This window comes from Martes martes (genome assembly GCF_963455335.1).
Source record: "Martes martes genome assembly, chromosome: 13".
NCBI lineage: Eukaryota > Metazoa > Chordata > Mammalia > Carnivora > Mustelidae > Martes > Martes martes.
Window position 1 is genome coordinate 75,983,690 of NC_137901.1, and position 24,161 is coordinate 76,007,850.

Genomic DNA, 24,161 nt, shown 5'->3' on the forward strand with positions numbered 1-24,161 from the left:
TGCCAAATACCCACGACTCTAATGCCACCTCGCCAGATAGTCAAAGTCGCCATCAAAATAACATAAATATTGGCATAAAGGGATCTGCTTGAGGACGGTAAATCTGCCATCAAATTAAAACCTCATTACGCTAACGGCCAAACCAGAGTCTTGCCGTGTGGACATTCTCCAGCCTGGATGTCACACACCACCTGTGCCCGCTGCCAGCCAGGAGTTCAGCCCCGGGTGACCTGGGGTGACTCTGGGGTGGTCGACGGTGCCTCTGTTTGCAGCATTCAGCACCCTTGGAAACTGGCAGCACCCTCAACCGTCCTGTAGAGCAAAGCTCGAGGAGGGAGGACTTCAAAAGCACAGGATTTGGGAGACAGAACGTATTATCAGGCAAACCAACAATGAGTTTTTATAAACAATGGCACTGGCCCCATTGCAGACAGGCAAACCTGCCCACGTGGGCAGGCACCCGTTCTGGGCAGGGCGAGTCCGCTGAGGTCTGAGGCCTTATTATTCCAAGTGTGGTCCCTGGCCCAGCAGCCTAGCATCAGCTGGGAGCTCCTCAGAAATGCAAAATCTCACCCTGACCTGCTGAAACAGAATCTGCATGGTAACAACATCTCCATAGTGTTCACAAGCGCATTCAGATCTGGGAAGCGCTGGCCCAAGGGTCAGAGGTGTGGTTGTAGGTTCCTGTTCCTTGGGACCACATCAGAAGGGTAGCAGGGAGAAACGCAGCCCTCCGTCTTTTGTACAGGCCCTTAGCCATTTTCACAAGTTTGTGGGTCACCTTTAAATAGCCTGGGTGACCTTGGCAGGTTTACTTAAACTCGGCAAGCCTCAGTTTCCCCACTGTAAAATGGGAATTAACATTGGTAATGACCTGGAGAAGCTATAGGGAAGGGATACAAAATCGGGCCTTGCAGCAGGCTTGGCATAGCGCCTGGCACACGGCAGATTCTTGCTAAACAGACATTAACTGTTAGGAAGTACCCAGAGCAGGGGACAATGCGACCATGTCTGCAGAAGACGGGCCAGCACCTATGCTCTCCTGCTCGTCTCCCTCCCTCCATGGGGAAAGGGAGGGTTTTTCCAAAAGCCTGAAGCATCAACATGCAAGAAATTCTCTCAATGGGAACATTAAAGACACAGGCTGCGGAGTTGGTTTAAATCCTCTGCGGCTTAGGTGACACGACCCTCGGTTTCCTGGTCTGTCAGACGGGAATCAGAGGAGAACAGGGCCTACTTGCAGGGTCACTGTGAGGATAGGCTACTCCGCATAAAGCACTTAAAAAGGACCAAATGTCCACTCTTGCCACCATCATAGTCATCCCCCTCGCCCGCATCATCGATACGGACAATAGGCTCTCAGGAAATGAGGTTCTCAGGAAATGAGGAAGGCTTACTTTGTCAAGGAGGGAGACAGGGGAGAAAGGGGGACGCAGTTGGCACAGGGGACAGCTTGGTGTGGGAGGGAGAGGACAAGGACAGGGGGGATATGTTTGGAGAAGCTGGAGCAGAGGACTCTGCAAGGACTGTGGTGGAAGCTGGGGCGAGGCAGGACCGTGGGGGTGCTGGGGAGCCACGGAAGGTGCAGGGCAGGGAGCAGCACAGCCACGGAGAGGGGCAGGGCCGACTCACGTACACCTGCGTGCAGACTCCTGGGCCAGCTGCAGCCGGTAGACGGAGAGGCGGTTGGCGCCACCGCACACGCTGCCACGCTCGCCCTTACATCCCATGTCACACTCGGCCTCGCTCACGTTTGTTGCCTGGATCTTGTGGCCGCAGTAGCACTCGGCTCCGAACTCCAGCCCGGCATACAGGTAACCCCTGGGGAAGGCTGCAGTCAGGCTACCGTGTGGACCCAGGGGCCAGGAGACTTGGGGGGATGGGAGGTCTTGGGGCCCAGGACCCCCAGGACCACCCCCCTGCCTTCATCCCCATACACCTACCCACGTGGCCACAAGTGTTCTCCTGACACCTGCTTTATACACGTCTCACACACACACACACACACACACACACACACACACACACACGCCCCCGAGCCTGGGGTCCCTCCATCCCAACCTACCCTCTTGCTCCTCCCGTCTAGTGCCAGGAGCTAATTCTATCTCCAGAGTCCAGCCCCTTTATTCCAGGAAATGTCCCCCAGGAATGATGCCTCCAGGTCCCTTGAGAAGAGTTGGAATGAAAGGAGGAGGCAGGGACTCTTGTATCCCCTTGGAAGACGGCAAAGCCAAGGTCACATAGCCAGCCAAGGAAAAATTCCTTCCCCTAAAAAAACCACAAAAAATCCAGGCACTGCAAGGTTTTCAACTTTTTTTTTTCCTGTAGCCATCAGATTGTTTCCTAAAAAGGACTCTCAGTGGACACCCATTCTGTAAACAGACGGAAAGGCATGGCCTGCTCTGGCTGCAGGGGTGGGGACGGAGGGAGAGAGTTGCTCAGCCTCCTTGCCAGTGAGGTGTTCTCCAGAACCAGGAAGGCTCAGCCTGCAGGGCCCCTGACCATGTGTGGCGGCCCCGAGGGGAGCAGTCAGCTCACGTCTGTGGGCAGCCGGACAGACGGATCCACGCAGACTCAAGCCTCCAAACACCCCTGCTAACCGTGTGGCATGTGCTAGCCTCTGCTCCACACGCTCACCTGGACAGGTGCAGCCAATGGGCACCTTGGTGCCTACCCCCAGCATCCTGGGGCTGGGCCAGCCTGCCTTGCGCCTGTCTTTCTCAGAACTGCCGTCTCTCTGAAGCCCTGGTTCTGGGGTGCCTTGAACCCCTCTCGTATAACTAAATCCACTGATGGAAGGAACCCAAGGCGGGGGAGAACCACTTCCAGGGGGTGTCACAATTCTAGAACAAGCAGTAGCTTCCTCCTAGCCCTCTCCCTGGGATGGCTCACAGTAGGGAGGGTCAGCTGCCCTGGGAGGACACAGCCACCACCTGGGAGCGCCTGTCTCAGACGGGGATTCTCAAGTCCCGTCCGTGCCCTCAGACGGCTGCAGTCGCTGCCCCTCTTGACCACAAGGTCATAGAGACACTGAGGCAGAAGCACCTGGCTAACCCCACTCCCAGATCGTAGTTTCTGGCACCCAGAAACTCTGGGAGTTGATAATGTTTGTTGGTTTAAGACACTAAATTTGGGGATAATTTGTGGCCCAGTGATGGATAACTAATACAGGAAGGGAAATGGAGTCGGCCTTGCTATCCTTAGGGTCACTGGTGGTCCCTGGGAGGACCTCAGACAGTTAATCTTGATGTGCCCGCTGCGGCCTTCGACAGAAAGATCTTTCCAGAATTCAAACAGATCACACCTCTCTACTACCCCACCGCCCCCTCCCCCAACCCACCCCCAGGCTTCCACTGCCGGCAGATAAGCTTCCAGATGGCTTGGCTCAGCCTACAAACCCTCCTATCAGTGGTTAACATGGACAGCCATTAGGATCACCTGGGGAACATTTTTTAAACGCCACACCTGGCTCCCACTTCCAGAGAGTCTAATTTAACTGGCCCTGTGATTCTAACATGCCGCTTTGTGTGAAATTCAGAGGAGTGGTGCTCCAGCCGTGGGCCCGGGACCCACAGAATCCATATGGTCTCTGTCTCGGAACTCAGGAAAAATGCAAATTCTGGTCGCCTTCCGCCTCCTCTCCCCCACCCCGGCCCAAACCTACCGAACCAGAAAGTGGGAATGGAGCCCAGCCGTCTATTTTACAAGAGCCCAGGTGATGGAGATACTCACTCCAGGCTGAGGACCCCTGTCCTAGATGATCTGCTCCCCCCCACCCTGTCTCCCCCGCAAACTACCCCTTCATTCTCAACACCTGGTGTATGCTAAGTGTTTCACAAATATTTGTGGAATGAATGTACATCAATCCCCCGATAAACAGCCTCTAGCAGCTCCCCCTTGCCCGTGGCCAATCCAGATGCTTCAGAAGGCATTCAAGGCCGCACGTCAGCAGGCGTCAGCCAGCCCTGCAGCTTCCCCTCCCTCCTGACAGCTCCCCAGTGGGACTCCCTGTGCATCCCCACCCTGCCTGCCCGAGGAGGGTCGGTGTTGAGGATGTTTCAGGAGTTCTGGTCTTTGAGTATGCTGCTCTTTCTATCCTACAGGAACTCCCTAGAAAACTCCTATTCATCCTTCAAAACCTGGTTCAAGATCTCACCTTTGTAACTCTTCCTGAGCTCCCCATTCCCTCAGCCTTTGCAAGCCTGCTGTCGTCTGGCTAGCACACACCGCCCAGCACCCCTCATGCTTGATGTCCCCACAGTCTGGTTTCCTCATCAGCCTCTTAGGGATTTTGTGGGAGGGGAAGGAGTTTAAGAGTTAATATTTGCAAAGTGCTGAGAACCGTGTCTGGCACGGAGCAAATGCCCAGCACAGATGAGCTGCTGCTCCTCTATTCCCCAAGCCTGTGCCTGCCTCTGTCTTCCCAACCGGCTGGGGAGCCCCCAGAGGGCAGGGCTGCGGCTGACTCATTGCTGCGTCTCCAGCACCCGGATGCACACACAGGCAGCAATAAATATTTGCTGAACTCAAACGGATTTCGTGAGTTCATCTGACTCACTCTCTGAAGCTCACCTTGGCGGTCACCTCCTCTGAGTCTTTCCTGACAGCTGAAGCAGGCTGGGGGCTCTTCTGCATTTCCACGGTCTGTAGTTCATGCCATCTGAACCCTCATCTCGCTACAAGGCCCTTTTCGGTGAACCTGCCTATCTCTCCATCAAGGCTGTGACTCCATGGGGGCCATGAACTCTGCAGAAGTCACCTCTGTCTCCCCACAGTTTGGTACATCCTTAAGGTCTCTGCGTCTTTCCCAAGATGGAAAGGGCCCTGTGCTCAGGGAGCTGACTATAATGGGACATCCTCATCAAGAACAAAGGGAGGAGCCCCTTGGCCACCCCCGTGCTCATTTCCAGGACAGCCATGCAGCTGGGGTCCATCAGAATTTGTGATCTCAGAGCTAGCCAGAGAGAGTCTGAAGGTAGGCAAGCTAGCAGCCCCTTCACAAGCCACCCCCCAGGCTAAGGTGGCAATGCCAGGGCCCAGGCACAAGCTGAGGATCCTATCCCTACTTGCCAGTCCTGTGGGACCTCCTCCACCTTTTGGAAGTCCACTGCCTCCCCCAGTATATGTCCCCATCAAGAACATCACTTGCTGCAACTGGAAATCACTGTGGGTACAGGTGCATGTTTCTACGTGTGAGATGTCCCATGGGTGTCCTACATGCCTCCTGCTCACCGAGTCACACCCGTGGGCTTTTTCCGCACACGGGCACAGGTTTGGAGCCTGGTACACAGATTCACAAAGTCTCCTGCGCACACACCACCATTACTTAAAGATCATGGTGCATGCGCGTGAGGCTTCCGAACCTAGGCCGCTGAACCCGCACACTGTACGTACAAACTCACACCGAGGCACAAGGTCAAACTACCCGACCAGAAACTCCCACAAACCAACGGTCCAGCTCATTTGCATACACACAGGCGCACAGCAGGCACACACCCCCACCCCCCAGCATCATACGTTCCTCGTGACCACATGCTCATCCTCCACCGTGCCCTTCCGTGGAAGAGGAAAGAACACCGCCAAAGGAAGGAGTCTGGAATGCATGGAGCGCGGGACATCAGGGTCCTACCGTTCTGCGCAGTTGTCCTGGCAACGGAAGATGGTCATCTTCTTGTAGTCGAAAAAGGACACGCCTCGCAGGGCCCGGCTCTGGGTGTCATCCAGGTAGCAGCCGATGTACTTGGCTTTGGGGAGAAGAGAAAAGTCAGATCTGGCTGGGGACAAAGCAGAAAACGGTTTGCAAACGAGTGGCAACCAGGGTCCCTCTGGGTACATGGTTGGTTCCTCCCTCGCATCAGAAAAGCAGAAACAAGAGACTGAAAGTCATATGGGCTGGCAGACCGTGACCCTGAAGGGCAGCGGAGGCCAAAAGAGGAGGAAGGGACTCTTCTGTGGCCAGGATAATGACCAAGCCCCTGGACTCCACTGGTGACAACCAGTAGACGCCCGGAGAGCCAAGCCAGGGTCACTCTCCAGTGACCAAGCAGACGACACCCATATGGAGACAGCTCGGAAGAGTCTGGCACAGCTGAGAGCGTGTTCTCATTTCTCTGCCTCAAGACACTTACTTTTCCTTGCACACGTGGGCTGGGAAAGCTCAAAGGGTAGCCTCAAAGGCTTCCCAGTTTGGTTACTTCCGGGCACTGGCCTAGTGAGTCTGGGCCAGGGTCCCTCTCTAAGATCTAACGTTCTTCACTGTGGGGATGAAAACACTACCAGTGAGGTCAAAACGGAATGATCTGCATAAATGTTTCCACCATAGTGTCTTGAGTGTAACAGGCGCGAAGGTAAAATGAGTGGAACACGATCTGCCATTCGCAGCGCCATGCAGGTACCTCACAGTGTGCCCACACGCGGGCCAGGGTCGGTGCTCTCATCCAAAGAAAAATTTCAAATGATGTATGAAAGCCAACGTGCTCTTGTATTTCACGGTAAATAGTCATTCTTGCACATCAAGACCACACTTCACAGTTTATAAAACGGTCTTTCCCTGTATGTTCTTAGGACTGGGACGCGTGCTTTGCTAAGTGGTTTACACAGACTGTCTCGCTGAAACCTTACGATGATCTTCCACGTGCTAATATTCCCACGCTATATAGAAGAGGAAACGGGGGCCCAGAGGGGTGAAGTCACTTGCCCAAGGAAGCACAGCTGGTACTTGTGGAGCCAAGGTGGGCCCGGGTACATGTCCTGAACCCCTGCTTATTTCTAGAATCCAGAGAACCTTGCAAGGACCCAGGTGAAGTGGGAAGCGCTGGCAGGTTCCCGCTCTCTGATGACTCAGCAGACGCCCGGAAAGGTCCAACGGCTGGCCTAAAATTTGAGGCTCAGTGGTGGCAGGACAAAGATTTCAGTCCAGGTCTAAGGGAGCCCCAGACCATGGCTTTTTCCACTAGTCCATTTGCAGGTAACTGGAGGATGCCGCCAGCGCTCGCCGAGGATGACTGAGGACAAGACGACATGCCGCTGGGTCACTTTCCCTGGCAGGCCTGCTGTCTCCTTCAGCCGTGGGCTGGCAGCCCCCTCGCTCGTGGTGGAGAATGGGCTTGAGCAGAGGGTGTAGGCTCCTTCTGAGCAGTCGAGCCCCTTGGGGCCAGCCTGCTAAGTGCAGAATTTGTCAGCGCTGCTGGAAACGGGCCTCGTCCTCATCAATCTGAAATTCTTTTTTTTTTTTTTAAAGATTTTATTTATTTATTTGACAGAGATCACAAGTAGGCAGAGAGGCAGGCAGAGAGAGGAGGGGAAGCAGGCTCCTAGCTGAGCAGAGAGCCCAAGGTGGGGCTCGATCCCAGGACCCTGAGATCATGACCTGAGCCAAATTTGGGCAGAGGCTTTAACCCACTGAGCCACCCAGGTGCCCCTGAATTTCTTTTCTAAGACAGTGGTGATGTGGTTGGCTAAGAAGAGTCCAGCCTGAACAGAAAGATCGCTTCCCTGGAGCAGGCCCATCAGACGGGGACAGTTGTGGAGAAGCCCCCTCCTGTCCCCATATTTGCTCTATGGTGTGTGTCTTTCCTGTCACAGAGGGGGTCCTGGCCTGGGGTGCTGTTCGCACCTGAGCTGGGAGGAAGAGCTTCGGCTCAATAGTTCAGTAAAGGACATAGTGTTCCGGGACAGACTGTAGAAGGAACAAGACAGGTGGAGAGGGGGACAAATGGGGAGTAGGAAGAGGGAGAGAGGAAGGGGGGAAATGTTATTTTGACAGCGTGAGTTCTTTGTTATCAGATCAAAAGACTGTGTGTGGGGCCATGGATTGAGCACATACTGCATGCTGTCTACTATGGACCATTCCTTTTAATTTTTAAAAATTTTTAAGGTTTTGGGGTGCCTGGGTGGCTCAGTTGGTTAAGCATCTGCCTTTGGCTCCGGTCATGATCCTAGGGTCCTGCGATCGAGCCCCACGTTCCTTCTCCCTCTGCCTACTGCTCCCCTTGCTTGAACTCTCTCTCTCTCTCTCTCTCTGACAAATAAAATCTAAAAAAAGAATGTTTAAAATTTTTAAAGTTTTCATTCTAGTAAGTTAACGTATAGTGTTATATTAGTTTTAGGTGCACAATACAGCGATTCAATAACTCTGTACGTTACTCACTCATCATGGTAAGTGTCCTCTTCCTCCCATCCCCTATTCCCCCACCCACGTCCCTTCTGGTTTGTCCCCATCAGTTTGTTCTCTAGAGTTAGGAGTTGGGTTTCTTGGTTTTTCTCCCTCTCCTTCCCCCCTCCCTTTGCTCATCTGTTTCGTTTCAGAAGTCCAGATAAGAGTGAAATCATACAGAATGTCTTTCTCTGGCTCATTTTGCTTAGCATTATTTTTTTTTACATTCACACCCTCCCATGCTTATTAACCCATTTTACAGATGAGGAAGCTGATCCTAATGACAATTACACCTGCCTGCCTTAGAAGCGAGTCTGAGTTTTGGCATACTGTGTCTGTTCTGACCCGTCACCACGTTACTTCTGTTTCTCCTCTTTTCTAAACAGAATTAGAAGCTACGGCATTTACCTCAAGTTCCTACACCCTGTAAGCATCTCACTAAAAACTTAAGCCCGGGTCTGTCCTCCAAATGTTTTGCTTGTGGAGAGGGTCTGCTTCCTTTGGTCCAGGGTCACCAAGAGCCACACAGACCTGATGGGGAAAATTGTGAACGCTCCCAGATCTGCTGGGCTTGAAGCGAGACGTGCTATGGCTTTGGGTGGTCTCACCTAAGGGTGAAGGTAGGGGCATTTTGCTCTATGCGGGACAGTGGATCTGTGCTCGATGCAATTTTGATCATCAGAGTAACAACAGTCAGAGTACATGTGTGTATACACACGTGTCCACTTTGGAGTGAACGGTGGGGGGGGGGTGCTGTTATGATATCGTTCACACCTTCAAAGCAATACCTCTTCTGTTTTTTTCTCCTAGTAGACCTTACCCGCCCCTGACCTTGGCAGGGCCAATTATGTTGCCCCTCCCACCAGCCAGTGATTGTCTGATTGCTCCAGGGAAGGGCACACGGTCTACTCTCTGGATTCTTGCAGATCAAAGCTAGGAGAAAGAAATCTGTTTCCCTTGTGTTAATGACACTGTCAAGAAATCTGTTTCCCTTGGGTTAATGACATTGGCAAGACATTGGTAAGCCCAGTGCAACCGAGAGCCATGATCCCTGAGACCAAAGTCAGCCTCTTTGGGAGGATGAAACCCATGGAGGCAAGCAGAGAGGAGAGCCAGAGAGAGACAGAGGGCACACATCACTCCTTTGAAAACTCCAGTCCCTTCTGCAGTTGGGTGACAAGACACAATGCATTTTCCTCTTTAGCTTAAGCTGGTTCAAGGTGGGCTTTTGTTCCTTGCCCCCAAAGTGACACTGATTTACGTGTTAATACTCAAGCCAAAGGGCCTGAATCCACCCAGCTCTGAGGGTCCAGACTAAACCCATGCCCAGGCCTGTCTGTTCCATGCCCCTGGATGTGTACCATGGTGAGTCTTGGCCCAGGAGGAGGACATCTCTGTCCCCAACAGAGAGACCACCCTGGGGATGCTGGGAGAGAGAGAGCCCCTTAGGAGAGCTGGCATTTGAGCTTAGGTCCATCTGTCCCAAAACCTGGGCTCTGTGCTACCTCCTCTCCATCCCTCCCATCAGGCCAGACATCAGGCTGCAAGGTCTCACGCAACAGGTGCTCAAACAGGGTGGGGGTGGGGTGGAGGGGAGATACATGGTCCCTCATGAATGCCCTGGAGAAACATGGGTGTGTTACACACTCTGACCTGATGAAACGGCTGAACTCTGTGGGTCGGGAAACAAATTCTGAATGTTTCCTCCCCGGCCTGGCCGAGTGCTAGAGCATCTTCCCCTGCAGACTCTGGTCAGCACAGCCATCATCCGGCCCCCAGCGTCTGCCACCTGCTGACCTCATCGCTGCGGTTCCCCCGCCAACCCGCCTCAGTGGTTTCCCCCGTGCCCTGCCTTCAAATCTTGCTGTGGTGGCACGATGTGTCCAAGACAAGGGGGGACGCCAGGTATGTAAAACTCAGGCAAAATCACAGGCCACTTGAGGGGGGATAAATGGCCAAGTTCACACCATCTATCAGCTCATCTCTGCAGCTATTCAAATATTGCTGAAATGGCAGAGTCGCCCCGGCTGGACTATTTATCTCCGGCACGGGCACCACAGAGCGGGGAGCCTGGGAGAACGCAGGCAGCTGGAACAGAGCCCTCCCCACTGTGGGTTCCCCCCTCCTTTCCTTTCCTTTTTTTCCCTTTTGCTTCAATTAATCTTCCTTTTCAAGAAATGTTGCTCTCTTCAATAAAGGTAATTTGTTAAAAGGATAACTAAACACGAACAGATCTGTATTCCTTTTCTTTACTATCCGTGAGTGGATTCCACAAACCAGGAGGGATTATGGAGTGCGGAAAGAAGACCAGCTGTGGGGTCAACCAGATTTGGGTTTCAGTCCAAGCTCCTGGATATATCATTACCCTGCCTGGAAAGTGGGAATAAGAAAGTGTTGGGGGGGTTGAATTGTGTTCCCCTCCTCCCCGCACAAAAAAGACAGGCTGAGGTCCTACACTCAGAACTTAAGGATGTGACCTTATTTGTAAACAGGGCCATTGCAAATGTGATTCATTAAGGTATGAGCGCATATCAAAGTGATGGCACGGCAGTCGACAGGACTGGTGTCCTTCTAAAAAGATGGCTGTCTGAGGACACAGAGCCACAAGGCGAAGGCATGTGAAAAGAGGCAGAGGCAGGAGTTTTGCAGATGCAAGCCAAGGACCGTCAACGGTTGCTGGCGATGCCAGAAGCCAGGAGAAAGGCATGGAATGGGTTCTCCCTTGGTGTCCTAAAGAGTGCACGCCCCTGCTGACAACTTGATTTTGAACTTCTGGCCTCCTGAACTGCAAGAGAATACATTTCTGTTGCTTTAAACCACCTAATTCCTGCTGCTCTCTTATAGCCGTGCTAGAACAGGAATACAAAGCGGTATTGTCAAAATAAGTAGGATTAACCTATACACTGAGCCTTGGCACCAGGCTTGGCACAGAGCAGAGACTCAGGAGTTATTTTCTCTGCCATCCTGAATTCTCCATCCTTCAAGATGACCACTCCAGCGCTGTCTGAGTTTCCTAGTGCAGAGAACAAAATTTTCTGCTCGTACCCAGGCTTCCGTGGGGCACAAGGGATGCATCTTTCACTTTGGTCAAAGGCTACAGATCCCACAGACTCAGCTCAATAATCTCTTCCTCCAGGAAGGCAGCCATGATACGCTCCGATGGCTGAACGGGATCCCTCCCTTGGGATGCCAGATCCCCTGGCTCCCACCCTTCCCTAACACTGTTCTAAACAATTCTCCAGACACTGTCCATTCCTTTTTCAAACCAGAAATGATTTAGGTTCATCGCAGAAGAATTCTGACCACAAGGAAAATGTGTTAGCATGGGGGAAAGCAAGACACAATGCTATCTAAATACAAGATGTGCTTTGTCAATACACACGGAAAGGAAAGAGACAGGCAAGACACCCAGGGTAGACGGTGGCTGCAGGCAGATGATCCGTATTTTCGTCTCTCTTTCTACACATTTTAAGGTTTCTACAATGAGCGCGTGTGATTTTGATAATCAGGACCAAGTTATTTTTTGAACATATAAATTTTTCATTTTACATGCCTGTCTGCCCCCCAGGGACTGTGACTGTTCCTCAGAGGGAAAACTGCGCTTGAATCATCCCTGTGTCTCCACCGAACAGCACTGGGCAGGGGACATAGGGGGCATGTGATAACTATGAGATGGATGGATGGATGGAGTGAGTTGGGGATTGTACAGCTCAGTGGTTAAGAATAAGAGCTTTAGGCTCAGACTCGGGTTGGAGTCGCCTCTTGACAGCTGTGTGACATTGTTTAAGTCACTTAACCTCTCTGAGCTTCAGTTTCTTCGTCCATGAAAGGGGCTCCAGTTGCTGCCTCATGGGAAGCTGAGGGTATGGATACACCATCCCTGACATAGACCGGACCCTCAATAGCCCGCAAAGATTGTATCTTCAACTGGAGGAGATGGGGAATGAGTGCCCCGCTGCTCTTTCCAAAATTGCAGATCGATTCTCCCTACTGTCCTTCTTCATGCCTGGGCTTCAAAATCAAATTGGATTTGGTTTCTGCACAGGCTCTGCCTGTGACTAGCTGTGTCACCTTAGGCAAGTCCCATCATCTCTACGCTTCTCTGTTTTCTCCTGTGGAATTATAATATTGATAATAAAAGCTGCCATGCCTTAAGTGCTTGCTATGTGCCAGTCTGCGCTGAGCCCTTCCTGTATACCAAGAAGTGAGGGGCTACGATGGTCAAGGTTCAGAGGTAAGACTCAAAACAGCAGGGTTCACATCACTAGTTTACTCCCTCCTCCTGCTGGACAACCTTGGGGAACTGCCTTAACCTCTCTGTACCTCTGTTTCCTCCCTGTAAGATGGGATTAACAACAGTGTGCACCTCGCTGGGTTGCTATGAAGATCGTGGGATGGAATAGGTACAAGGTGCTCGGAAGCACGCCTGGCACTTAGCCCACAATTGATTTGTCTTAGGTAATCTGCAGGATAGCCCGCCGCTGTTATGTACTTCTTAGCCGCAAAAGGAAATGGAGGCTCAGAGAGGTGGAGAGACCTGCCCAAACCTGCACAGTCAGCAAGCTACAGAACTGGCAGGTGGACCCTGATTTGGCGGCTCAGAGCACAGGCTTTCCCAGGGCTGGGGGAGGTTAAAGGAGCTGGCAAGGTGCATGGTACATCCAAAGTGCCAGACCCACCCCAGAAGTGAGACCCACCCCAGAAGTGAGACCCGCCCCAGCCCAGCCCTGGAGTGGCTCCTCCCTCCCCTCCCAGCCTGGGTTGGGCTCTGAATCCTTGACAGCCCGAGTCCCGCATCACTGCATCAAGTAGAGCCCTTGGCAGCTTCAGAGAAAAACCAAATGTGTTCCGCGTCAGGTCAGAGAAGCATCTTGTTTTTATTAGTGTTAATCTAATATGTTGTCTTTCCTCTCTGAACTCTGAATAAGTTAATCAAGGACAGGCTGGCTTTGTGTTTTCTTAATAACGCCGCCTGATTCCGAAGACTGCCTGCTGTGAGCTCTAGGCTCCGGCTCCTTGCTTAGTTTCTCTTCTTCTCTCTTTACATTTTTTAAAATATCTACGATGTCCAGGGGCAGAGGGGTTAGCGTGGTATAGAAAAAGGCTCGAGAGCTTTGGAATGAAATGAACCTTATTTTAAATCTCAGTTCTTCACGTCTACCCATGTGACCTGGGTTTCTGAGTTTTAGATTTTCCCATGTGTGAAACAGAGTAACAGTGGTTTCTAACTTTCCGAGTTGTTGTGATAATTAAGTAAGGCAATGAAGCACTTGCAACATGGTCCAGACCATAAGGATCACTCAAGAGGTAGTAGTTATGATTTCTAGTATAGACAGTAACAACACCAATTAAGTGACCTATTTTGAACTACGAGAGGTGATAAGCATCTTACATATAACATTCCATTCAAATATTATGTGAAAAACAGGGCACCTGGGTGGCTCCATCATTTAGGTGTTTGCTTTTGGCTCGGGGTTGTGATCTTGGGGTCCTGCGATCAAGCCCTGTGCCGGGCTCCCTGTTCAGCAGGGAGTCTGCTTCTCCCTCTCGATCTGCCCCTCCCCCAACTCTTGCACTCTCTCTCTCTCTCTCTCTCCGTCTAATATGTAAAATTTTTAAAAATCTTTAACATATGGAAAACAAACCAGACAGTGGCTGGCATGATGTAGGTGTTCAAGAACTGATAGTAACTGCTAGTAGTAGTGGCAGTGAGTTCATTCTCACAACTGGGAGGTGTTGTGAGTGTTGTTTGTATCAACTGTATCACAAGGAATTCATATTCTATCTGGAACCTTGACAAGCACAGGCGATTATCATTCGCCTAAGGCCCCTGACAAAGACCAAAGAGGAAGGAGGAGCATTTGATCAAGTCTGGCAGGGGATCACAGACAATTTCCTGGAGGTAAGCGAAGATGAGAGCTGGAGGAAGAGTGGAGTTGACCCTCAGAGGCACTCCAGACAGAAGGATAATTATTCATTCACGGGTCCATCTGATCTTTCATTCATTCAACAAGTAGGTACTGAGCACCATACCCGTGCGGGGTGCTGTCCCAGGTGCTGAATGAACAGAAACACCCACCCGAGGTAGGGAGGAATGGTGGGAATAGGACTGGCAACATCTCTGCCCTCACGGAGCGGACAGTCTAGTAGGGGAGGCAGACTACAGACAAGGAAGCAAACACATCAAGAGGATGCTTTTGGGTGATGGTAAGTTGGTAGTGCTGTCACAAAAGTAACTGGGGAGTGTGGTTATGACCAGGTACAAAGTGGGGCTATTTTCCTTAGCAAGGCTTCTATAGGAAGGTGGGGTTTCACCGGGGACCTAAAGGAAAGGAGGAAGGGAGCCATGGAAAGATACAGAGGAAGAGCATCCCACATAGAAGGAATTGGCCATGTAAAGACCCTGTGTTAGGAATAGGCTTGGTGCATCCAGAGAAGGGGAAGAAGTACAGTGGGGTGGGGTGTGGTGGTAAGAGGGACAGAAGGAGCACTACAAGATGAGATCCGAGGGATGGCCACAGTAGGAGACTCTGGACTTTATCCTAAGTGGAATAACAGTATAGCCTAAGGTGTGGGCTTGTGACAAACTTTGGGGCTTGCAAACTACCAGAAGGAGTTGGGAGTGGCTGGGGAGAGATACAGCCAAGTGAGTGGAGAAGGAAAGAGTAGCCGCTTCCTGATTTCTCCATCAGTGCCGCACTGCTCGCCTACAGGATGGGGTCCCTTCCCCCAGGCAGATCCACAAGAGTTTCCTGGCCACCTTTAAGAACCCACTATGTGCCAAGTGCTTTTACAACCACTGTCTCAGTGAGCTCTCAGGAAAAGCCCAGGCGGGTGGGGTTCCTGTCCCTACTTTACAAATGACAAAACTGAAGCATGAGAAGGTAAAGCCATGTGCCTAGCCACATGGCCAGCTGGGACAGAAGTGGAATACAAATCCAAGTCCCCCAATCTGTTCTGCCACCTCCCACCTTCTCCTTCACCTCCCTGTGAATGCAGTGTTCTTGAAGAGGCAGCTTCTAGGAAATCCCTGAGGGCGGGATGATGGGGTCTCCTGGCTGGCTCCTGAGCCAGGTATGGGGTGGGACGGAAGCAGGGGAACGTGTTTGTGAGGGATGGGGGAGGGGCAGTCCCACCACTAATCCTGCTTCCCTCCGTGGGGAGAGAAGGGGTTTTCTAGTCGCTGAATCACAGCGGAAGTGTGACATGTGGCAGGAAACACAAAGGCTGGGGAGGATTTCCTTCTGTCCTGATTGGTGCTGGATCTTCCCAAACCATCTGGTCCGGACTCCCAAAACGTGCATTTGTGTTCATCTCCGAACCGGCGGGGTTGCGGGCTCCTCCCCTGCAGGCCAGCCAGCTGCCGGGGAGACATTGGCCCACTCCAGGAGATGGTCAGGGGGCCGAGCATTCGGGCCAGTTGGGTTTGATTTCAACTCTACTGCTCTCCGGCCTTGGGCAAGGGTCCCCCTTCACCAAGCCTCAGTTTCCTGAAGTGTAACCTGGTTGTAGGATCACGCTCCTTGCTCAAGTCCATGGGGCGGGGTAGAAATCAGATAAGGTACTGCACTCACAAAGAAGAGCCCTTTTTGACTGAAATGCTAAGAAAATGCAAGGACATGTGTCCAGGGCAATGATGTCCTCCGGGAGCCATCACCAAGAGATCCAGTGAGGCGACCGACAGGCCACGCAGGAGAGCAGTAGCTCTACCACTTACCATCTACACAGCCCTGGGCTTGTGGTGCCTGTTTACTCACCCCTAAAATGAGAGTAACAGCACCATCCATGTGGAATCGTAGGAACACTTTAATACACATAGAGGGCTTAGAAAAGTCCCAGGCACACAGTAGGTGCTCAATAGACACTGCTTCATTCTCGTGTGTTATTTATTTAACAGGACAGAGAAGGCTGTGAGGAAGAGTCAGGCTTTGAACTCTAATGGTTGCAGGGTCCTAATCCATACTTGGCTGTTAACAAGCTGTGTGAACTTGGGCAAGTTACTTAATCTCTGAGCTTCCCCTTTCTCCTCTGAAATGGGGGTTACAGAGCCGCCCCAGCATGCTGATAGCAGGGACTGTATGGCAGCTGGCTCCTATTATATGCTGAGACCTGGTGGTTCTCACTATATTCTTCCAAGCCCCTCCCTTCTGCTTGGCCACCATCCCTGTCTACCCCTTACCTCGTTCTTCCTCCTTCTCCCGGACAATCCTCCCCTTGAGGGCTCGGCTCCAGGCTCCACCATAGTCACCCAGCTTGGTCCTCTCACTCCCATCCTTGCCCTTGAACCAGGGTCCGTAACGGCGGGCAATGCTGGAGGCTTCGCCCGTGTCCCGGAAACCTCTGCCCAGATGCAGGTCTCCCAAGAAGGGCAGCTCGGCGCCCTCAGCCGGGACCCCCGCGGCAGGGCTGGCCTGGCTCTGGGAGACGGCCGGCTGGCCCACAAAGCCAGAGTGCAGGAAGACCAGGCTCCCGGCCGTCAGGTAGAGCACCAGGAAGGTAAAGAAACGCACGGGCTTCCTGCGGAAATACCGCTGGAATTTGAACCAGAGCTTGGCCATAGCAGGCTCATTCCGGACTGGCTCGCTGGGAGTTCGGCTGGTTGGTCAGGGGTTCAGGAAGGGGAAGGAAGGGGCTGCGTTTCCCAAGCTTCCCTTAGGGATGGAACCCCTGGGTGTCTGCAGTCTTCTTTCCTCTGTGAAAGTGATGGCCAAAACCAGAGCAGAAGGCCAAGTCTGGCACTTGGCCGAGACCAAGAGAACAGGACCCTCCTGTGGTCAAGGCGAGCTTCTCTGGGCCACAAAAGAGGCCCAACATCCAGGAGATGGTCCCATTTTCCTACATCTTGTTCCTTGTGACGGAGAGTTCCTGAAGAACTTTGACCACAGCAATTGCAGGAGGAATCTGCCAGCTCACTTCTCGCTTCTTCCTGGCTGCTCAGGCCTGTCAGGGCTGGATGATTTCACTCAGGGCAGTTTTCTGGTCCCTTCTGCAGCTGGGAGCCAAGCTCAGCGTGTCTACCTCATGGAAACAGAAGCGGGCGGGATTCCATCGGCTCAAGCATTAAGGCCTGGAGCTGCAACCTGCAAAGCAGCACGAACACAGATTTAAGAAGCCTCCGAACAGAGACCCTCGAAGGATCCCTGTACCTTCTCAAGGGGGATGCAGAGGCCCAGAGAAGTGAGGGAACCATGTCCTGAAGCACCCCGCAGTGCCGGGTCTTCTAGAATCCCTCCCTTTTTCCTTAAACCAAACTGGGAATCTGGGGGCTTGACTCCTACAGGGCCCATGTTTTGGGACAAGCTTTATCTTGGACAAGCCCAAGTTCTTACACCCCCTATTTCCTATATATTTGTCAGATAGATACGGATTCATGAATCGTTTTAAGTCTGAAAAACACCTCCGGGGGTCCTTGCTGAACTGCCTCCTGGACCAGGCTGATTCTGAACCAGATCAAATTCATTCCCCACCCCACCCCCGTCAGGAAACACTTAGTGATCACCTACTATAAACCAGGTGTTGTGCTAAGTTCTGGAGATAATGCTGTGAACCAGAGAGACCAAGCTCCTTCCTTCACAGGGCTCACATTCTAGAGTGGGAGAGATCAGTGCCCTAGCCTCTCTCCTCTATCCAAGGAATAAAAGGAAATCAGGATTATTTAGCAACAGAGTCATTCGCTCTGCATTTATTTAGCACCTACAGTATGCCCAGCTTTGTGCCAAGCCCTCTACGTGTATTACTCATTCATTCTTCCCAGTGGTCCTAGGAGAGGTAACCATTTCCTCACTTTACAGATTAGGAAACTGAGGCCACGTAGCCAATGAGTGGTGGAGCTGGGATTTCAACCCAGGACAGTCCAAAGGCAAAACCACAGCTCATAACCACTGCCTTTATGACTTGGCTTTTTTTCCCACCCATACTGGGTACAAGGGGGGGATTGAGAGAGAGAGACCCTGAAGCAGTAGCCCATCTCCACTGCCTCCCAGCGACCAATGACTCACTCATTTGACAGGGGGTCCTCAGAGCGTAGTCCAAGAGCCCCCGATTCATAATCACCTGAGAGCTGGTCAAATATGAAGATTCTGGACCTCTCCAACCAGAATTTCTGATAGAAGGGGAAACCTACAGGTGTAACAAGGTGCCCTCAGAAAATGGTGATGGGCACAGAGGGCTGAGGGCACCGCTTTATGAGTAAACATTAAGGACCAATGCAATTTCATATTCTCACCAGCAGGGGGCCTCGTGACCATCTTGGCCAATGCCCAGGATTAACAGGCCGCCAATGGAAGATCTGAAGGGTAACCGCTCCCCTCCAGTCCAGAGCAACATGGGAGTTTAACTGTGGTTGGAAGTAGATTCCATCAGTCCTCCATATGCCATCCTATTCATTCCGGGATGAAGTACTAAGCACGTATTGGGCACCAGGATTGTTTGAGGCACTTGGAATAGATCAAGAAACAAAACAGCCCCAAATCCATGATTTTGTGGAGTGAAACTACCTGTTTATCCATCGATCCATCTATCTGCCCATCATCCTTTAATCCATCCGTCATTCCGCCTACCCATCCATCCATCCATTGCCCATACCTCAGTCCATCCAGCCATCCCCCATTCATGTCTCCATCCATCTGAACTACAGCAGCCCATTCACGCAGCTCTCCCCCGATCCGGCCATCTGCCTCTTCCTCACTCATTCAAAAACGTGTGCTGCTCGCCTACTGTGTGTGCTTGGGAATAAATCGTCCAGGGTCCTGTTTTCAGAGAATTCAGTCTACCGAGGGGGACAACAATTGAATCAACCATCACACCAAACAGCTGTACTAGATAGTGATAAATCCTGTCGGACAGGTACGTAGAAGACGAGCAACAGCAATTAATATGAATAGCTAATGTCTCCTGGGCACTTGTTATGTGCAGACATTGCTCTGAACACGTATGGACTCTGACTCAATCCCCACACCAATCCTAGGAGAGAGAACTGTAGCCATTTCACAGAGGAGATAAGTGAGGCTCAGAGAGATTAAGGAATCTATCCAGGGCCACACAGACAGAGCGAGCCTTGAAGGCCAAGTGCAAGAGTCTGGTTGGGGTTCTAATGGCTTGTGTGGGGAGTGAGTGAAGTCTCATGGTCACACCGACACTCTAGAAAGACCAATTTCTAAATCAACCTGAAAGCCTCCAGCCTCCAGGCAGTGGGGGATGACCCACGGTATTCTGCACAGATCACACACGGGCCAGATGTTTCTGCAGCTGGGCCAGGATGAGAACCAGCCAGCAGCCAGCATGGGGATGGGCAGGGGGAACACCAGCCCTTCCCGAAGCAGACAGGCAAGAGTCTGGGCTCTGGAGGTGGACTGACCTGGGTTCAGAACCTGCCTCTTCCACCCACCTGTGGCATGACATGGGTCAAGACACCGGTTCTCACCGGCTGGAAAGCCCCGCCTGTGAAGTGGGCGTAAGAATCTTGACACCTCCCCAAAGATACACAGCCGGGAGGACTGCATTTAAAGACATCGCCGAGAGCCTGGCATGGGCGCCCCAGGAAAGCACGTCCCCGCCCCACTCCTCGCTCCTCGCAAGGGCACGTGGGAGCTGCCTTCAAAGGCGTTTGCCTCGGCAGCACATTTGCTGCTGTGGAGACGACAGAGATTCTGGCTGTTGTGTTCCCTGTGGCTTTTTGTCTCTCTGAGGATATTTCTGGGTCTAGTCCTTTTTTGTTGTTCCCTTCTCGTTCTTTTCTATTTCAACACATCTTTTCTCTAAGTGGGTGCCAAATGGGTTTTAAGAGGATAATGAGCTCATTAGAAGCTGGCAGGGAACAAAAAGAGACAGAGGCACTGGTGATGTGGGGAGTGAAGGCGACCCAGTCAGGAAGGGACTGTGAGGAGGGGGGCTCCTCGAGGGGGCCGGGGGCGGGGCTGACTTGAGCCACCCACACACCTGCCAGGGCTGGGGGGAGGGCACCCCGGAAGCTGGGCTCTCCACAGAGGTGGCAGTATCCTGTCTGTTCTCTCTCCAAGTGAGCCCCAACATCTGGAGCACAGGCAGTCCCCAAGACGTACAGGACATGAGTGAAAAGAGTCAGGGGACTCACCCCCCCTGGGGGCTTAAACCTAAACCCTGTCACCAGACCCTGAGGACAGCCTCAGAGAACAATGTTCAGGACTCTGTGGAGAGAGTGTCTTCCGTTTCTCAGCTCTGGGTGGTCCTGGGGCTCAGGGCCCCCCACTGAGCCACAGTCTCCCCTCCCTCCCCAGGGGAACCTGGAAGACTTCTCTGCCTCTCATGACCCTCTGTCACTCCCCCATCCCCAGGTTGCTCTCCGTCTCTTTCCCTCTCTGTCTCTCTCACAAGACAGAAATTCTGACCCCAAAGGGAATGGGGACATGAAGCTAATGCCGTTTGTGGAACACCTGCCACACGCTGGACGCTGCCTTCAAAGGCTTTGCAAACACATTTGAACAAACTCCTTCCTCCCAGCAATCCCGTAAGGCAGGGGACGGTCCTCCCCAGCCCACAGACAGCGCATCTACAACCTCAGGCAGGGGGCATGTGAGGGTCTTCACCTCTCGGTCTTCACTGGCCCATTACATGCTGGAAACCACAATCCCATCAGCATTCTCTCCTGTCGCTTACGGGCGTGAGACCCCGGCAGGTGCCCTCACCTCTGTGAGCTTCGATTTTCTTTCTCTAAAAGGGGTCAACCATAGAGTTTTCTTCTTGGGGTCCCGGAAAGGCCTGATGGGACAGCCCACCAAGGGCTGGAGCTAGTGCTCACCATGAGCTCTCAGGCTTGATCTGTCTCCGTTCTGCATGAGCACACTCTGAGCCTCAGTTTCCCCATCGACTGAACATGGCGGATGACCTGATGCCTACCCTGCCTTCCCTCCCCGGGGCCAGTGTGAGTTTCCACAAGGGGGAGGGCAAGTGGCTGCCTTTGCAAGAACGGCAGCATTTGGTTACTGCAGCTCGTGTTTCCAGCTGGAGTCGCAGAGTGTCGAAACACAGCCTATTTTTAGCGCCGAATGAACCTCTGGTGCTGCGCTGCCAAGAAAATGACTGGAGGGGCAGAGCTGCCCTGCGGGGAAGGAAAATGGGAGGTTCAGCTGCCCACGGCTCCCTCCCCTGGGGGGGTGTGTAGAGCTGCCCCTCCAGATTTGAGGGGCAGGCAGATCCCGCTGGAAACCCATGAGCCTAGCCAGGGGGCACTCCCTCTCTCTCTCCAGCCCCCTGAACTTGACTTGAGGGCACCCGCCCAGGGACCAGCTGACCCATCAGACCATCCGAGCTTGGGGGCCAAGAAAGAGCTCCCAGGTTGTGATTTCTTCACACTCTGAGTAGGAGATGCAGCCGGGGCTCTCCAAGAACCTGGGAGCCCAGACCAGAGACAGAATTTTAGTCTTAGCCTAATGATGACAGTATCAACCAGAAATCACCAGTATTTGCTGGGGATGCACTTTGTGTCAGGCTCTATGCCAAGCACCTTATTCCCACTGGGCCATTTAATCCCTCCGAGGACGCCTTCGAGGTGGTTATTAACCTCTCTGTTCCTCAGTTTCTCCATCCCCAGAATGGGGGGAAATAATAGTACTTTTCTGATAGGATCCAGGGGAGAACCAAATGAGTTCACGTAGGCAAGTGTCACCTATGTGTTACCTCTTATTGTAATGATTTGCAGGTCATGTATGTGGTTTTGCCTGCCCAGCACCTGTTTTTGTTTTGTTTTGTTTTTTTCCAGGAGAAGGACTCCATTTTCCTGCACAGAGCTTCTGTGTCCTAATTCTTAGCTTGTGTGGCTGGGGTAGAATGAAACTCCCTCACCAGCTGCTACAAGCACTTGAACCTGTCGTCTCCTGATACCTGTGCTCCACGACATAGGGTGCGCATAGACCCAGGAGTGGAAATCCCAGGGCTGACAGTGTGTGCGTCTCAGGACAACACAAAGAAATGCTGACTGGTTTTCCAAAGGGCTGTTCTGACAAGCACCCCCCCACACACCCCCAGTTGGAGTATGGGCTTTCCTGTTGCTCCAACCTCAGCATCAACACCTAACATTGTCAGCCTTTTGCAGTTTTGCCAATCTGATAGGTCTTTCATGGATATTGTATGTGTCCCGCCCCGGGAGTTAACTCCCAAAAGCCATTTGGAAGCAATGGCGGGAGCTGGTGAGTCAACACCCCCACCCCCGGCTCCGTCTACCCTGGGATGGGGTAACTGTCAGGTGGACAGTTTTTACAACCTCCCTCACTCTCCCTGGAGGAAATTGCCAGTTTTCCTCCCTTATAAATAAGTAACCCTACGATTAATCTCCTGTATGTAGATCTTTGTCCAGATTCCTGGAAGGCAACATAGGACCTCTCAATAATGAGATGTAGTTATAATTATACCCATTTTATAGATGGGGAAAGCCAAGGCTCACAAAGATGAAGTGATTTGCCCAAGCACATAGCTTGCAAGACACGGAGCATGAATCCAAGTGCACAACTGTCTAGATCTCAAATTTGTGATACGCTGCCACCAAGTAGATCACCAGAACAGCTAGCTCCCCCTTACCTATTTCCTCCTCGGGGAATCCCAGCCTCAATGGAAAGATTCTTCCTGAGCTTAGAGACATGGAAAACCATCCCTCAAACACTTCTTCTCCAGGGAGCCTAATTAAAAAGTTCTGGGGCACCTGGGTGGCTTGGTGGGTTAAAGCCTCTGCCTTCAGCTCAGGTCATGATCCCGGGGTCCTGGGATTGAGTCCCGCATTGGGCTCTCTGCTCGGCGGGGAGCCTGCTTCTCCCTCTCTCTCTGCCTGCCTCTCTGCCCACTTGCGATCTCTGTCTGTCAAATAAATAACTAAAATCTAAAAAAAAAAAAAAAGTTCTTCTTTCTCATCCTTCCTGCTCCTGGACCAGCCATTTAGCAAATGAAAGAAGTCATGAAATAGCCCCCGAAATGCCATTATAAATTATATGCCAGTCTCGTGGTTTTCACTCATGGTCTTTAGGAATCTAGAATTTTCTTTTTTTTTAAAGATTTAATTTATTTATTAGAGAGAGAACATAAATGGGAGGAGGGTGGTAGGTAGAGGGGGAAGCAGGCTTCCTGCTGAGTAAGGAGCCCGATGCGGGATTCAATCCTAGGACTCTGGGATCATGACCTGAGCCGAAGGCAGATGCTTAACCGACTGAGCCACCCTGATGCCCCAAGAATCTAGAATTTTCTTAACCCAATGAACCTGGGGAAGAACTTTATACCCCTACATGGTGTGTGGACCCCCGCCAGGACATACCCTTCCCCTCATGGGTGTCCGCCATATAACGATGCCACTGGGTCCATGATGGACCTGCTGTGTTGGATGTCCCCAGTTCCTGGCTGCTCTGTGCAAAGGTACAATGGGCACTTCAGTACATACAGACTTGCTTTGGGGACCCAAAATGTGGGATTATGGTGTCCCAGATTGTGCACATTTGTGTGTGTGCCCACAGGGGAAAACCTTGCTCCAGGCTCCTAAAATCAGCCTGTGCCTTCCGCATGCTCACATGGCCGCCAGGAAGAGTCCCGGAGCCCGCACACTTCCTTCCTTCCATTCCTAGGACTAGGACGGCACTCACCACCAGCATCCACAGCTCGCCATCCATGTCCATTATCATTCATCTTTCCCAAAACTCAGGAAAATAAATGAGAAGGCAAAGTGCCATTAGCTTAATGGCCTTTAACACCCAGCCATCTGCCATGATGTAATTAAATAAAAAAATCAAAAGGAGCATATGGTGCCCATTAAAAATAAATATTAAAATTTTGTTTCCCTGGGTAATGACTCTAGTGCCTCTTGCTCCACAAGCAAATTTTATGGCCTTCTTCACTTGTTGCAGAGAATCAGGCTGGGGCCACAGTGACTAGAAACCAGCAGGGGAGAACCGTGGAGAAGGGTCTGATCTAGAGGCAGCCATTTCTGGTTTGACCCTGCATCGGCCATATGGTGGCTGTGGGATCTTCTGGCGAGTGGCCTGCCTCTCCGAAA

General features: G+C 52.0%; 1 protein-coding gene across 1 annotated transcript in view; it reads right to left on the reverse strand.

The window, feature by feature from the left end:
* The window catches only part of WSCD2 (WSC domain containing 2), a 52,028-nt gene extending 34,793 nt beyond the window's left edge, over positions 1-17,235 (reverse strand). Inside the window, exons 1-3 of the mRNA XM_080821574.1 lie at positions 16,335-17,235; positions 5,630-5,744; positions 1,637-1,821 (exon numbers count right to left, since the gene is read on the reverse strand). Coding sequence (XP_080677700.1) covers positions 1,637-1,821; positions 5,630-5,744; positions 16,335-16,713 — 679 coding nt within the window. The 5' untranslated portion in view covers positions 16,714-17,235. The remainder of the gene's footprint in view (positions 1-1,636; positions 1,822-5,629; positions 5,745-16,334) is intronic.
* Positions 17,236-24,161: the final 6,926 nt, after the last annotated feature.